General features: G+C 39.1%; 1 protein-coding gene across 2 annotated transcripts in view; it reads right to left on the reverse strand.

The window, feature by feature from the left end:
- Positions 1–17,442, reverse strand: part of DLC1 (DLC1 Rho GTPase activating protein) — a 413,181-nt gene that overhangs the window by 167,904 nt on the left and 227,835 nt on the right. The window contains exon 1 of one of the 2 annotated variants that reach the window (XM_059384366.1): positions 8,292–8,574. The exons of the other annotated variant lie outside the window; for it this stretch is intronic. Coding sequence (XP_059240349.1) covers positions 8,292–8,430 — 139 coding nt within the window. The 5' untranslated portion in view covers positions 8,431–8,574. Of the gene's footprint in view, positions 1–8,291; positions 8,575–17,442 lie in introns of those variants that run through there. 2 annotated transcript variants of the gene reach the window in all.

Here is a 17,442-nt window from a genome sequence, read left to right on the forward strand (position 1 = left end):
TAACAGTAGCACTACAGTCATGGATTTAATTATTAAGGGGATAGATAACTTCAGTCTTTGGTTAACTTTAGGAAAGTCTTCATTAATAATTCCAAGCACATGCTTCAAAAGTATCAGAAGTTGTTCTCAAGCAATAAGGAAAGAGCACAGAAGGGAAAATGCAAACTCATCATCATTATCATACACATACAATCCCAGCCTGAGACTTCTGAATGGTATATCCTCTTTCTTTAAAAATGACAGATTACAGAAGACACACAGATGGCCAACAGGTACATGAGAAGATGTTCCACATCACTAATCACCAGGGAAGTGAAAATCAAAACCACAATGAGATACCACCTCACACCTGTCAGAATGGCTAGAATCAAAAAGATAAGAATTAACAAGTGATGGTGAGAATGTGGAGAAAAGGGAAACTTCATGCATTGGCAGTGGGAATGTAAACTGATACAGTCACTATAGAAAACAGTATGGAGGTTCCTCAAAAAATTACAAATAGAGCTACCATATGATCCAGTAATTTCACAACAGGGTATTTATCCAAAGAAAATGAAAACACTAATTTGAAAAGACATATGCAGCCCCTAGGTTTGCTGCAGCATTATTTACAATAGCCAAGATATGGAAGCAACCCAAGTATCCCTCCATACACACATAAATGGATAAAGAAAATGTGGATAAAGAATATATATAATGAAATATTATTTAGCCATAAAAAGGATAAGATCTTGCTATTTGAGACAATATGGATGGACCGAGACGGCATTATGTTAAGTGAAGTAAGTCAGAGAAAGACAAATACGATATGATTTCTTTTATATGTGTTTATATGTGGAATCTAAAAAACAAAACAAATGAAAAAATAAATAATAGACAGAAACATACTCATAAATACCGAGAACAATCTGGCGGCTGCCAGAGGGGTGGGGGTGGGGTGATGGGCAAAATGGGTGAAGGAGAGCGGGAGATATAGGCTTCCAGTTATGGAATGAATAGTCGCAGGAAGAAAAGGTACAGCAAAGGGAATCTAGTCAGTGGTGCTGTAACAGCACCATATGGTGACAGATGGGAGCTGCACTTGTGCTGAGCAAAGCAGCACACAGAGTTGCTGAATCACTATGTTGTACACCTGAAACTAATGCAACAATGTGTGTCAGCTACACTTCCATAAAAATGATGGATTTTTTAAAAGATTTTATTTATTTATTTGACAGACAGAGATCACACGTAGGCAGAGACAGACGAGGAAGCAGGCTCCCCACTGAGAAAGAGAGCCCAATGTGGGGCTTGATGCCAGGACCTCGGGATCGTGACCTGAGTCTAAGGCAAAGGCTTTAACCCATTGAGCCACCCAGGCGCCCCAAAAAGATGGATTTTTAAAAAAACATTTTATCTATTTATTTGGCCAAGAGAGAGAGCACAGGTAGACAGAGAGGCAGGCAGAGGGAGAGGGAGAAGTAGGCTCCCGGTTGAGCAAGGAGCCCGATGTGGGACTCGATCCCAGAACCCTGGGATCATGACCTGAGCCAAAGACAGATGCTTAACAACAGGGACATCCAGGTGCCCCCAAAATGATAGATTATTATAAAAAGAAGAGACTAGAATCAGAAATTGGGAAAGCATATACAATAACAAGTTTAACTTCAATCTGTACCTTAATTAATTCCTCTGAAATAGAGAACTTGAAGTAGAATGTTCCTTTAAATCAAGTTTTGGCTTCAAGATATAGCTTCAGATCCTTCAGCATACCTGTGAATAATTAATCTATCCCTTCTACCACGCCCCTGACTTTGGACACATTTTGTTATTGTAATTATAAGGACCTTTGGCAAAATATGCAGACAGCTTATACATACTAGTTTTAAATGAGGAAAGCTGCACAAGTTTTGCTCCAGAAAGGGAGGTGGCCAAACATCCCTTTCAAGTGGCAGCCTTGACATTTAGCATACTTTTTCCCATACCAGAGCTGCACCACATGCTTGAAACCCCAGGCTGCTGGTGCTGGTGCTCTTTTCCATGTTTGGCTCCATCTAGAGAGCAATTTTCAAAGCAGGTTCCAACTCGCTTGGGGAGACTTTCAGATATTGTATATGTAGCTTGACAAAGTCATATGCAAGGACTAATTTCTTTACCAATGTGCAAAAACAGCTTTCTCGTGAGTCATTTCATTTTGGAATTCAACAAGGTCTGCACAGAAGTCACCTGATTCTTTGTTTTTTTTTTTCTTCCAGAGTACGGAAATAAATTTCATTTGGCATTGATAGTTTACCTTTTATTTTCTACTTTTGGACAGGTTGAACCAATTTTGCCCAAAAGGCTTAGATAAATTATAGTGGTGTGCTAGCAGGGTGAAACGTCTGTGGACCTAGCGCATGGGGAAAGAGAAGAGGAGTTATAACAATGAAACTGAGGTACTTTACTCTATGTCAGTGACTCTTCTAAGTACTCTACACAGTAGCTCATTTAATCTTTGAAACAACTTTATGACCTAAGTACTATGATCATCCTCTTTATATTGGTAAGAAACAGACTGACTTGCCCAAAGCTCTCTAGTGCAAGAGCAGGATTCGAACCCAGAAGTTTGATATCATAGCCAGCTCTCTTAGCCAATATATTATGTTCTCACTCACCAAAGCTGACCTCGACATCAATGTGTTCCTTTTTCACTGAAAGAGTATTATTATCTAATTTAATAGGGACATGCTACATCTACCCTCCCAAAATGTAATAGGGACTCATGAAGCACCATTAGTTGTTGTCTCTCAGACCCTTTAAAATATTATACATAGTATTGCATACATCCAGGGAAGTCTTTGTTTACTGGAGGAGCCTGCATATTTTGAGGCATACATCATTCTTGGTTAAAAGGCATTATATATGCCCTTACTTGCTGCTTTTCACTGTGAACCAATGAGCAGAAGACAGTTCACAGGAGTCAATGTTTGTGGTTTCTCGTCATGGGAAGTGGGCCAGAATTCCTGATGTCCCACTGAATTGAGGGCCAAAGTACGACAGAGCATGTCAAACATTCGTCTTGCTAGTGAATTGGAGACCTAGTCAGCAGAAATGTAAAACTCAATTTCACAAAAGACAGAAGATACCCACCACTCAACAGAATACCCCCAGGGTATCCAAACTAATGTAAATATTTAAATTTATTCTACGTCCATTGAATCTCACTTGGATTGAGATTCGTCTCAATTTTCCTGCCTTCCTCCTAGACAATTTAGTTTTCTTCCTTCTTGAAAATGTTTAGCTATGGAAGTAGGGACACATGTCCCCAAACAGGCTGAGGCTTTTACATTTTCCCCCCCTTATATGTCATGTTTCTCTAACAGAGTAGGTTGAATACTTTTTAAACAATAAGGGGTTTTACACTATATAAGCTGTGCTTACTTTATGAGATGCCATTAAATAAAGGCTAATATTTAATTTCTTTTCAGTATATTTATCCATTCCACTTTGCAAACTGATGAAAGCTACTGTACATGTGTGTAGTCAGGGTTTTGTCTTTCTTTTAGCCTCTCTGTCTCTTTCTAGTCTGAATAGTAGTGTCTCTTGTTTTTCCTTCGAGGCAGTCTAATTGGTACATCAGTCCACACTCGTTTGCAGAGCTTTGTCGAAAATATATCAACAAAATCCAGTCCTCTCATCTATGAGATCTCAGCATCTCAGTCTATGAGAACGGTTGTCTGGAAGTACTCAGAATGCAAAGTATGGATAAAGCAGGAATTCTTAACCTAGGGTCTGCTGAGAGAATTTGGAGTGTCTATAAACTTGGATGAGGACAAATTTCTTTCTTTTATTTTCACAAAACCCAAACTGGAACTTAGCTTTTCTTCCAATTATGAACTGGAAGACTGAAAAACTGCCACCTCCCCCTGCCTCACACGCAATGGGATTAGTTGTTCCTGTGACTTTGTCACCAACAGAAACCAGACTTTTCCACAGCATATTAGAATTGATGTAGATATCACAAAATATCATTTATAATTATTCCTACTCCACAGTTTGGGGAGTTAATAAACCTACTCCAGATCACACACGATTGTGGGTTTTGTGCTATCAACATCCACAGATACTCATGGGACATCGTTGCTGGCCCCATTCAGCCACCAAACAGTAAAGTTGAAAGTTTGTACATTGCTGACCTAGATGTGGATGTTGCTCCCCCATATTCTATCTATAATAGTTGGTGACAAGGAGATGAATCAGTTTGATGTTTTTTTTTTTTTTTTTTAAGATTTTATTTATTTATTTGACAGAGAGAGATCACAAGTAGGCAGAGAGGCAGGCAGAGCGAGAGAGAGAGGAAGCAGGCTCCCTGCTGAGCAGAGAGCCCGATGCGGGACTCGATCGCAGGACCCTGAGATCATGACCTGAGCCAAAGGCAGTGGGCTTAACCCACTGTGCCACCCAGGAGCCCCTGTACAGTTTAATGTTTTTATTCTAGCTAGTGATAACAATCTGCACCCTGGTATCCTTACAAAATATTTAATTTATATTTACTTCCCCATATTGAAAACATTATAGTCTATTATACAATTCACTCATTTTCTATTACTATACCATAATTTTGTGTTTGGAATACCCTGATAACTAAATTGTACTATAACTGATTTCCTTTCTAATTCAATGTATCTTATTTACACATCAAAAAATATTTTTCGGGGGCACCTGGGTGGCTCAGCGGGTTAAGCCTCTGCTTTCAGCTCAGGTCATGATCTCAGGGTTCTGTGATCAAGCCCCGCATCGGGCTCTCTGCTCAGCAGGGAGCCTGCTTCCCCTCCTCCCTCTGCCTGCCTCTCTACCTGCTTGTGATCTCGCTGTCAAATAAAAAAATAAAAATCTTAAAAAAATTTTTTTCTTTCTGGGAAGTGAACCCAGGCTTCACCAGAATGCCAAAAACATCTATTAGCACAAAAAAGGCTAAGAAGCCCTATTTGAAAGGATTAAGGGGTAACAGGCTTTAGGGAATGAAATGTACCCTGAAGCCAAGAAGTCTGTGTACAAAGGGAGGGAGGAGGCAATAGAGGAACCACGAGAGGCATGGAAGAGATTGATGACAGATGCACAGTTTGTCCAGAGAAGGGCTGTCTACCTTATCCATCACCCACTGTTAACCTCAACGTTGTAATTCCCTGGAAACTAGATGTCATCCTCTGCTTTTATTTATTTTTATTTTTATAAAAGATATATTTCGTTTTTATTTTGGTGGGAGGAGGAGCAGAGGGAGAGGGAGAAGGAGAGAGAGAGAATCTCAAGTAGGCTTCCTGCTGAGCACAGAGTCCCAACAGAGGGCTTGATCCCAGGACCCTGAGACCATGACCTGAGCCAAAACCAAGAGTCAGACGCTTAACCAACTGAACCACCCAGGAGCCCACAGGGGCTTCTAAGTTTAGTAAAGAGATTGTGTACCTTTGGGTTTGGGAATAACAGTCAGACAGAGAATAGGAGTAAAAGAAACCCTGCGGGTTGTGGTTGGGCAGAAAAAGGCAATTCCATGTCAAGGATACAATTAAGACAGTCTGTTCCATCACTCCTTACAAGTTGAAGGTCTTCTCCTAGCAGCAATTCTGCATTTTGTTTACACAAGGAAAGGGATCCTTAAAAATAATAGGCAGAATCCCTGTTTTACTTATAAGGGATTTTAAGGTAAAGAAATGTAAATAATGGTTTTCATACATAACATCATTTGGGGTAGAAGAACTGGGAACTGTTAAGTTATGTAGGGTGTGTGTATTTGCGGGGGTGAGAGAGAGGGATACACACACACACACACACACATACATGCACATGCACATGGAGAGAGAAACTACCAAACAAGGAAACTTAAAACTTTGTCCCATGGCCAAAGAAGTTAAACCTCTGGAAGAAACGGAAATCTCAGGTTAGTGTTTGAGAGACTTGATGAAAGTCATCAAAGTAATGAGCATCATGAAAATAACACTTCAGCTAGTATTAAAAGAAGTATTTTCCTCAAAGGCTTCAAAACACTGGTTTACCCATCCCAGCGTTCATTTCACAACGTGAGGTGAAGCCAGAGATTTGGACTTGGTACCTCCCTCCATTTTGCAGCCGAGGGTGGGGTGTTATGATAGATAATAAAGACTGTATCTGGTGTTTAGAGAAGTGACTTTTTGTGGATAACTCACAGCTTTTATTCAGCCTGGGGTTGGTAGGAAGGTGGGGTGCAGAGAAGTCTGAGGAGAAGGAGGACAGTAAGTGCTCTTGGGATCTGGATGTGCACCAAATTGCTCTCCACCTGACAAACACTGATTGAGCTCTGAGCCATGTGCCAAGCACAGGGGAGGCATGAAAAGGGTCCAAGTCTCCAATCACCAGTCAGTTGCGGTAGCCAAAATTCTTTCTTTTCAAGTTTAGTACCTGGATTCTCTACTGTGTGAATTACCTAATAGGTCATACTCACCTTAGAAAAACTGGGCAATATAAAGAATTTCTTTCTTCGGTGGGCAGGGAACAAGTAAAATCCTCTTTGCTGTTAGAGCTGTGGAAATGTTTAACTTCTATCACATACAAAAAGTAACTATTTTTCTTTAAGTGTTTTTCATTTGATGCTACATTTTTTACCCCATATACATTGTGTGTGTGTGTGTGTGTGTGTGTGTGTACAGACACACAAACATACAAATGAAAGACAAGCAGCAACTTTCTAGGGATAATATCCTCATTCTAGGAGGCCAATAGCTGTCAAAATCTCATCATTTATGAAAATATAAGGGGAATCCTGGGAAGCAGGAATGTTTGATTTAGTCTTACTCTCGAGTTGAAACACTAAACCACAAAATATTTTTGTGTGTCTTTAATAAGACATTATTTGTGGAACCTTTCCACTTGTGACAATGGATTTGTCAAATAAGACAACAATGAAGGATCTACTTTTTTTTTAAAGGCCAACCAGTTATAGTTAATTATAGTAGATTTTATTTTCTACTATCTTGTTTCTTAAATTTTCTCTGGCTAATTGCAAACTGTTAACACTAGATAATATAGCTTAAAAAAACTTACTGGAATATAGTATTTCTTTAAGGTATCATATTTATTTGAAAGCCATAATAAAATGGCTAAATTTAAAATATTTTGCTCTCCCTCCTCTGCTTTATGATTCAACTTGACATTGTTTACCCTGACCTGTACTGGGCAATATTGTTTCGCTTAACAAAGAGAAAGAGCTCCATGAACATTTAGGACAACCTTACAGCCTACGAAGGGATATAACTAGCATGTTATCTTCATAATCTGTTATCACAATCACGACTCTTACATTTCCCCCTCTTCAAGTCATGTCAAGACTATCACATGAAAGTCAAAGGACCTTTTTATTGAGAACACACAGCACAGAAATCTGTTGACACTTAGAGGCCACTTTTAATATTTGTAAGAATTTGGAACTCCACACAGAATATGAAAAGCAACCAGGTTAACCAAAAAGGTTAAAAAAATACCATCTCTGGCCCATTCACGTAGAAGACACAAATACAGAGACTTACAGAGCACCCAAGGGGGAGCCATGAAACAGGACTAGGATGCCTTTCCTGAATTCAGAGATTATTTTATCACAAATATCAATTTATATTCTTGATACCAGGATCAGGCATAAGTTGTTTCTTTTACTGTACCCCTTAAAACACTGTTGGCCATTTGGTTGCTGTCACATGAGCCCTACTAAATCTGAATTGCACCACTGTATTTATGTTTTATTATATTTCAAACGCCTGCCTCTAGCATACCTGACACCCTCTTGGAACTCAGAGCAGCTCCAGGCTGCCAGAGGAAATACCAGCAGGCTTTCACTGGGTAGCGCAGATTACTCCACTGACACACAGCCTTTCCAGGCCCCTCTCCAGCACAGACCAGGCCACCTGGGGCCAGAGCAGCCCCACCTCGGTCCCCTGCCGCACAACAGACCTTGCAGCTTCTGCCTGCAGCTGCTCATCACCACTGATTCCCTGACACTCAAAAGGACCTTGCTTTTCTTCTCAAGGTTAAAAAAAAAAAAAAAAAAAAAAAAAAAAAAAAACCCACACCTCTCATAAACCTTATCTAGAAATAATCAGACCAGAAACCTGAGAGGCATTAGGAAAAAAAAAAAAAATTCCAGAAACGTTAAATACCAGAGGAAGGGAGATGGAAAGCATTGCCATGACGGCGATGAACTTTATCCAGCCGATGAGAGCACTCATCATCCGGGTTAATACCCGCGTCTGTGCGCTGGAGTGTTTCCCTTTTACTACCTCTCCTTCCTCCCTCCCCTTCGCGCCCCTCACCTGCCAGCCTTCTGTCTCGGGTGTTTTTCCAAATAACATCCAGGGCTCTGGCGGTGGAGTCTCGGATGTGATCGCTAAAGGACCTCCGGAGAGGGGCTCTCAGGGACCGAGCCATCACGTGGGCCTCGGGGTCCCCCATCCAGGCGCAATGGACTTCAGCGCAGCCCCGGCGCCGCGACCATGCTGGCCTCCTCCCACTGCAGATTGTCCTTGGCCGGCTGCGGGCTGGGGCTCCGCGGGGCGGCGGGGCTGCGTGAGCGCCGGGCCCGGGGGGCGAGCCGCGAGCGAGCCCTGCGCCCTCAGGATCCCGGCATTGCGGCTCGCACTGCGGCCCGGGAAGCGCCGACTGCAGGCGGCCTCCTGGATGGCCGCCAAGCGCGCGCGGCTGCCACATCTGGAAAGGCTTACAAATGAGCCCGCGACACACTCGCGCAGGGCTCGGGCTGCCTTCGTAGCTATGGAGAGGATCCTGGCTCCCTGTGTAATCCAGTAACTTGACTTGGTACAAGCTCGGCCGTCCGTCTAGTTAATAACTTGTCTCCTTCCCTGGCAATCCAGGCTAACCTTGTGCTTTTGAAGGAAAGGCAGAGCAGGGGGCAAAAAGTGAGCGAGGGAGACAAGGAGGCATGGCAGGTGGGGCTCTCTCCAACTTTCAAGGTAAATTCTCATTCATAGTTGCATTTGATTAACTCACTTGTGTTTCATTAAGCCATGGTTTGGGATTAGGCTGTTTATGACACAGAAAGTTCAAACTTTGGTTGTGGGTGAGGGAAGGAAGATACGGCTGGAGGAGAAACCTACAGGAGAACCTAGGATTCTCTCTAGGAAGTGGATACCTGAGTTTTAAAGGAAACACTAATCACCTCTTCATATTTCCCTTCTAACTATGCTCCTACTTATTTTTCAGTGGTTTAATCAAATAATTCTAGGTTTTGCCTCTAAATAAGGTTCAAATGTTCCCTGGTTTTGAGAATCTTTTAATTCCAAGTAAGCAAATTTCATCATTATAATTGTACATCAAAACCTCTCTCCTGAAGAGTAAAAGAACTGCCAAGCACCATGAAATCAAAATACGGGCCAACTGCTTCTTCAACAAGATCTGTTTTTGAGTTTCTAAACTGCCAAATAACTCTATTTCTTTGCCAATGAATTTGGCTGATTTTCTGCTTTTTAATGCAGTATTAATCCTCTCCTCTCTCACTCTCCCTTAAATGCCATCTTCTAACTTTCAAGGTTTGGCATGGAGGCTTACTATTGGCAGAACAATAGTATCTAAAGGCCAGTTCATAACCTTTGTGAAATTAGAAAATGCCGTAAAAGCACTTTGACAACTTGGTTATACAAGGGGTAGCGAGACCGTGCTTACAAGTTATAACTAACACTTGTGGCACTCTACTTATTAGTAACCCGCATGTCTTCAATCATACTGTTCCCAAGTTGTTAAAGCCCATGGGTCTCTCCAGCTGAGAATGTGCATCTCATATTGTCTTCCTTGCCTTATCACTGGGCTGGGCATAGGTCAGGAGACAAGTACTAACTGCCGAGGCATGTGGACCTTTGTGCCCCGTGGGAGCCAATTCCGAGGGAAACTTCTTCATTAAAAAAAGTCTCTTGGGACGCCTGGGTGGCTCAGTTGGTTAAGCGGCTGCCTTTGGCTCAGGTCATGGTCCCAGCGTCCTGGGATCGAGTCCCACATTGGGCTCCTTGCTCCGCAGGGAGCCTGCTTCTCCCTCTGACTCTGTCTGCCACTCTGTCTGCCTGTGCTTGCTGTCTCTCTCTCTGACAAATAAATAAATAAAATCTTTAAAAAAAAAGTCTCAAAAAATTTGATTGCATAATACATGGCACCATTTTAAAACAAAGTACTAGAAGTCTGTGTGTGTGTGTGCGTGGATATGTGTATGTGCATGTGTGTGTGTGCGTGCACGCATGGATGTGTTTCTCCTTCAAAGAGGTCTGCGCACCTTGAAACAGGTTGACTCATTTTTGGTCAGGTTGAACAGGACAGGTCTGTTTGTAGAGGAACAGTATGAAGTAATCATAGCGTAAGCAGTGAACCACACTCTGTGCTAGGCACAGGGAAGTTGAAGATGAATAAGACATCGACTCAGTCTTTGAGCAGAAATCCCACTGACCACAAATCATTTCAAAATAGTGTCATAAATTCTATGACAGAAGCATGTACCAAGCACTATGGTAGCACAAAGAAGGAAAAGGAAGCCTGGATTCCGAACTCCTCTTAAGCACTGACCTCACCTAAATTTCCATTCAAGATTTATGACCTACAACCATTCCCAGCACAAATATCAACAACTGATTGTATGATTCATGCAAAGTCACTGACTGTAACAGCATGAAGCTTTCCTGTACCTATACACAGAATGGGAAACAGCATTTATGGAGTACCTATGACATACCAAAACTCTTCTAGCACTGTAGATAGACCCACATATGTACACCCCTAATAGGTATTATTATCTCCTCTTTAGAAATGAGGAAGCTGGAGCGCAGAGAGAAGAGATTTGAGAAAGGAGATAATAAATGCCAGACCTAGGATTCATACCCAGAACTATCTGCATTCAAAGCTCATTAGCCTTCCGATCAACTTGACTGCTCATAAATTAATGACAGTGATAATGACCCATTAGGGTTTATCTAGGCTTAACTGATACTAAGCTATAGGCCAAAACTCTTTAATCGTAGTCAAATAAAATCACCACTGATGGTGATGGGCTCATGGTATGAAAGAAGCCTGAGTCTCAGAGGGGTTTTAGATGACCCCAGCTATGAAAATTGAAGTGCAGTGAGCCAAGAGAACAAAGGCCTAGTCAACACATATTGCTTAATGATAGCACACTCTGGTCTGATCTCCAAAGTGTTCTAAAACATCCTCCTTCTCCTCCATGACATGTTATTTCAAAGACAATACTCCTAGTACTTCACTGTAGCTTATCTCAGCAGGTATTACAAAAGCCTACTTATCCTAAGCACAGGTTCCATTTGGTAGACCAGTCTATAGACCTAACCTAAGAGGTATATCGAAACTTACCATCAAAATATAACTCTTAATGACAGACTATTGGAGCAGGGGAGCACAGCTATGTTTTCAAGCAAGGTGGACTTTAATTTTTGATTTTACCATATTCCAAAGTAGAGCTGGCAATTTTACCCCTCGTTTCTAAAAACTCATTAAATTCAAATTTCATTGTGAAGATATTTCAACTCCTTGTAAATGAGTCTCACCCACATATCAAAGGTATGATGTAAAAACAATACACTCTCAATTTTAAATTGTTTTTATTTTTTGCTTCCTGGCTGTATTTATTGGCCATTAAAAGAAATGTTCCATGCAGAAAAAGTGTTTTTCAAAATTCACCATTTATAGAATAATTCCTCAAATTTTATTTCCATGATTTTAAAATAATCCAAGTCTCTTTTCACTGAGAGGTGAGGACTGTATACCATAATTAATGTTATCTCAGCTTGGCAGATGGGGAAAGTGGGAATATGAGAAGTTTATTGATTTTTTTTAAGATCCTGCTGGGAATTATAAGAGAAATGAAGATAGCAATACTATGCTTTGATTGCTTTTCAGTTCCTTTTTCTTGTGATAAAGGGCTAGTTTCAGCTGTTGGTGGAGCTGCTCTCTGACCTGGGGGACTCCTATTTGTATATTAATCTGGAGACTCTCCTCAAGTAAGTCCCTAATATTTTCCATGTAAGAAAACCATTCCATTTTAGTAATGTACTATAGATTTTATTTAGTTTTGTCTAATTTGTAATTTTTGTCTTTTTACTATAAATAAAATTTTAATTTTATAGTGTTTCTAGGTCCCATATGCTTTGATCTAATGTTAGGGATACCTTCTCTTCCAAGCCCGTGTCACACAAATCTACTTTGATCTATTGGCACTCTTATTTGGTGATGAAACTCATTTAAGCCTCCTTTGGAGTAATTAGAACATTAGGATTAACCAAAGTGCTAGTAGGTTCTTTCAAAATAGTATGAGTAATGATGGGAAATGAAATGTTTATTAAGAGTCAACGCCATGCTTAGATCTGGGTCTTTGAAACAGGAAGGAAATTATTAAAACTCCATTTGGTTAAGCCCTGTGAGAGACCTAGCCCCTGCAACAGGACAACAGGTTAAGTGAAAGACAGCGACTATCTGGCACAATAGGTCTTCTTAAGGGCTGCCCTTTCATCAAAGGACTTCTCCATTATATTTCTACCTCTCCAAAAGCCCATGACAAAATTCGTAGTATGACGCTTCTGTGACTCTAAGGACGACTTTCTGTCTCTCCCCCGACCCCCCGAAATGGAGAATGCCTAGCATATAGGTTACATGCTGCCAATCTTTGTTTTCATTTTGGTTTTTCTTTATTTAGCATGACCATCTTGAATACATTTGCTCTGATGCAAGTGGCAATTTTATTTGCCCCTACAATTGGAACCATAAGGATTACATTCAGTTTGGTTGAGAATCTTCTTTGTGATAAATTGTTAAATATTTTCAACTGAAGGGGTCAAGGAAAAGTTGTTTACACTATCAGTTAGGTATCTATTGATGCTCGATAGACCAATAGACCACAAGGACAATTTTCTTCAAATTGGTGATCTCCAACCTGAGGGCAGACAAGAGTCTCCTTGGAAGGCGAGAAGAAAATCTCAGAATCTATGTCTATTTAGATAGCTCTTTGAGTTTTTTCTATTTTTCCAATATACAGACATGCAAGTACAATAATTTATGGATAAAATTTATAAATAAATGTATATATTGGGGTTGTATGCTCAGAAACTCATGGGAGTTAGCGATCAAAGATGTTCAGAGACTATTTCTCTACAACTCCTGATATATACACCAAAATCACACTATCTTTCAGGGCAAAATCAGTTTGTTGCAGGAATACTGTTGAATAATAAGCATTTTTCTTTCCTCATTTATCATAATAAGTGTGATAAGTGTGATCACTTCTTGTGATAAATGAGGAAAGTAAAAAACAAGAAGTGAATATGAGGAAAGAAAAATGTTCTTTTCTTCCTGATACAATAATACCTTCTTTCCTTTTTAACTACTGAATCTCATTACTAACCGCTTTCTGAAACAAAGTTCTTCACTTGGGCTGAGAAGTCATCTAGCCTTTGAGAAAAGAAACTGCTCTATACTGAATGTTTGTGTTCTCCTCCAAATTCATATGTTGAAATTTAATCCCCAATGTGATGGTATTAGAAAGTGGGGTCTTGGGAAAATGATTAGGTCATGAAAGTTGAGCCATCATGAAAGAGATAACTTCCCTATAAAAGAGAACTTGGGATCTCCTTACCCTATTTCCATGTGAGGGCTCAGCAAAAAGATGGGATCTATGAACCAGGAAGTAGGTCCTCACCAGACACGGAATGTGCTGGCACCTTGATTAACCTCACAGACTCTGGATCGTGAGAAAAACATCTCTGTTGTTTACAAGTCACCTAGTCTATGGGATTCTCTTAAGTCAGACCAAACAGACTAAGTCAGAGACAGACCGCATTTGAGTCCTGCCCCTTGACAGCTTTGTGACCTTAGGACAGCATTTTCACAATTGCTATAAAGGGGATTGATTAGATCCTTGATTCTGGAACAGAAGGGGAGATGGAAGTAAAGCATACAGAATCCAACAGGATGGGGCCTGTCCTCTGAAAGTGGAACAGAAAGGTTAAACAACTCTACTGGGGTAGGTGGTCTCATTCCTCTTCTAAAAAGTACCTTCACAGAATCTAAGCTATTAGTAAATTAATTGGCCATTTTTATACTTTCCTCAAGCTATTTTCAAGTTGCTTTGAATATGTTTCTTTGGAGTTGTTCATTTGTTTGTTTTGGTTCACTTCTCTCTCAATTATTTCCTTTCCATTTTTTGTTGACTAGTTCACTCTAGTTTTCTATACTAGTAATTTTGGCAGAAAGATAGGAAAGAAAAAGTACTAGAGAATGGGAAGAGGAAGTAGTGGTGCTCCCAGAATTTTTTTTTAATGTAATGATTTCAGATTTTTTTGTGTTCTGATTTCAGAAGGTTAAAATATTTTTAATTCTATAGAAAAATCAACAAGGATGCATCAGCAATAGTGCTAAAGAAATAATACATCTATAATTTATATTGCCTTAGCAGAGGATAGACTATCTATTGGTAAAATAAATTTTAGACATAGTTAAAACTTAAGGAGGAAATTTAGCAAGGAAATGTCCTTGCTCTTATTCTTCATTTTCTCTTATATCTTCTATTCTTCCTTTTGTCATTTTAACCTTCTATTGTTTATTCTTCATGGTATAAAATTTCAGTATAATATGAATTAAAGGAGTCCAACATTTTAACATAGAATTACAATGATGTAATTTCTCTGTTTACTAAGACTTAAGAGTATATTATGACTATTTGAATTACTTTTAAATTGCATTTATTTCCATTCATACAAGTTTTATATGTATCTTTATGTTGACATTGGAACCGAAAAAAATCAACCTCTTGCTGATTCTGAATAAAAGACTTCTTCTGAGAAACAAAAATATTCAAACGCTTTGTTTTACCTTCATGTAATCTCACTGCCAAAAGTCTCTATAAAAAGCTAAATGTTGATTATCTTTTGGATCTTAACATTTATCAATAACCTCTAATAAAATGCTGTACTAATAGTAAAATCAAAAGCAATCTGGGATAATGGTATATTTGCGCATATGCATTCAGGGATAATTTTGAAGTCGGGCCAAACAGGAACAAAAATACTTTTCTATGTTAATATAGCCTATTAATTATACCTTTTCAACCATATTAATAAATAATTAATATTATTAACTATTTACTATTATTAATAAATAGATGTTATTTATTAACAGGACCTCAAACACACTGCCAATACCAACAAGTTAGAATGTTTTCATAAAAAGGTACTTTATAGGTTGCCTTAGCTCCTGTCCACAAAGGGATCCTGAAGATATAATGCCACTCCTGTCACGCACGCACAAAATATAAAACAATGTTTTTCAGAAATTTCATAATAGGTAAAGCAGGACTGTGATTTCTGAAAGAGAGTTTTAAAAAAACAAAACAAAACGAGCTCTACCGTTTCCGGCTTACTGCCTGGGGGTATTTTCTGGCTACAGAGTAGAGAGAGAAAAACCAAACATAACCTGAGAATCTTTTTTTTAAAGATTTTTAAACTTTATTTATTTGACAAACAGAGATCAGAAGTAGGCAGAGAGGCGGGCAGAGAGAGAAGGAGGGGAAGCAGGCTCCCCACTGAGCAGAGAGCCTGATGCAGGGCTCAACCCCAGGACCCTGGGATCATGACCTGAGCTGAAGGCAGTGGCTGAGCTGAGCCACTGAGCCATCCAGGCGCCCCATAATCTGAGAATCTTGAGGTGACAGACATTAGAGTTTATGGAGACTGAGGCATCTAGAGTTTGCAAGTCAGAGTACCAAAAAAAAAGAGAGCAACATTGTGAGATCTGCATATTCGCAGAGAAGTCTTCCAAACCTTTGTCTGAATACTGATCTGTATAGATGTAGAAGGAAATTTCCCAAACTTGGGGAAAAAATACTGGAAGTCAATAGACAGATAACATCCTGGAACTCACACAGGGCTGGGATTAGTTTCTATTTCCACCTGTCAGCATGATGAGACCTCATGTAATAAGCAGCCTTAGGTAGAATCCCTAAAAGGGTCATGCCTTAGTAGGGGCACTAAATTAGTTTTAGGATAATGGCTGCTCTGAACCTGCCAGCAGAAGAAAGGAAAAAAATAAATATAAGAGCAGAAATAATTGAAACTGAATAATTGAAAATAGAAGTTAAAAGACTGTTCTTTGGAAAGATCAATAAAGTTGATTAATCTCTAGTCAGATTAACTAGAAATAAAAAATGAGTTTAAGGGACACATGGGTGGCTCAGTCGGTTAAGCATCTGCCTTTGGCTTAGGCCATATGTCTCTCTCATTGAACTCCTTGCTCAGCGGGGAGCCTGATTCTCCCTTGGCTTATGGCTCCCACTGCTTTGCAAGATCTTTTTAAAAAAGTGAATTTAATAGGATCAAAGTTTAATATACAAAAATCAATTATATTTGTGTATACTATCAATGAAAAATTAGTAAGTCTCATTTATAACATGATAAAAAAAGTATGAAAATACTTAGAGAAAATACTGGTAACAGATGTGTATACCATACACTGAATGCTTTATAAAACATTACTAAGAGAAATTAAATACCTAAATAAATAGAGACATATACCATGTTCATGGAATTGCATACTCAATACTGTCAGGATATTAATTCTCCCGTACTAATCTATAAAATCAGTATGAATCAAAATTCTAGAAGTTCTTTTCTTTTTTTAACTGACAAGTTAATTCTAAAATTTCTATGGAAATACAAAGGACCTAAATAAATAAAAATTTTTTTGAAAAAGAGGTGCAATATTAAGGATTTATACTTCCAGACATCAAGACTTATAAATCTACAGTTATCAAAAAAGGATGATACTGATTTAAGGATAGGCATATAGAACAATGGAACAGAAGAAAGATTTTGTAAATAGGTCCATACAACATGTTCAGCTGATTTTCAATAAAGATGCCAAGGTAAATCAATGGAGAAAAATAATCTTTTCAACAAATGGTACTGGGACAACTGGATGCCATATGGAAAAAAATGAACCTCAACCCTTATCTCAAATGTTAAACAAACAGTAACTCTAAATGGGCCATGAACCATAGTACAAATTTAGGAGTAAAACTATAAGGCGTGTACAAGAAACTCTGTAGCCTTAAGTTAGGCAAAGTTTCCTTAGGATCCAATAAGCATCAGTCATTAAACAATGGTTAAATTGGAACCAAAAAATTCCTTTGTCCTCTTAAAAATACTGCAAAGAAAAGAAAAATTCAAGTAACTGACTAGGACAAAATACTTAAAAAGCATATATCCAGAATATATAAAGAGCCCTATAATTCAATGTAACAAAAAGACAAATAACCAGATAATAACAAATGGGCAAAAATTTTGAAATGACACTTTGCAAAAGAAGGTATATGAATGGCTAACAAGTATAAGAAGCTATCCAATCTCAGTCATTAGGAAAATGCAAATTAAAATCATACTGAGTTACCATTACACACTAAAATTAAAA

The sequence above is a fragment of the Mustela nigripes genome, chromosome 18, assembly GCF_022355385.1.
Source record: "Mustela nigripes isolate SB6536 chromosome 18, MUSNIG.SB6536, whole genome shotgun sequence".
Lineage (NCBI taxonomy): Eukaryota > Metazoa > Chordata > Mammalia > Carnivora > Mustelidae > Mustela > Mustela nigripes.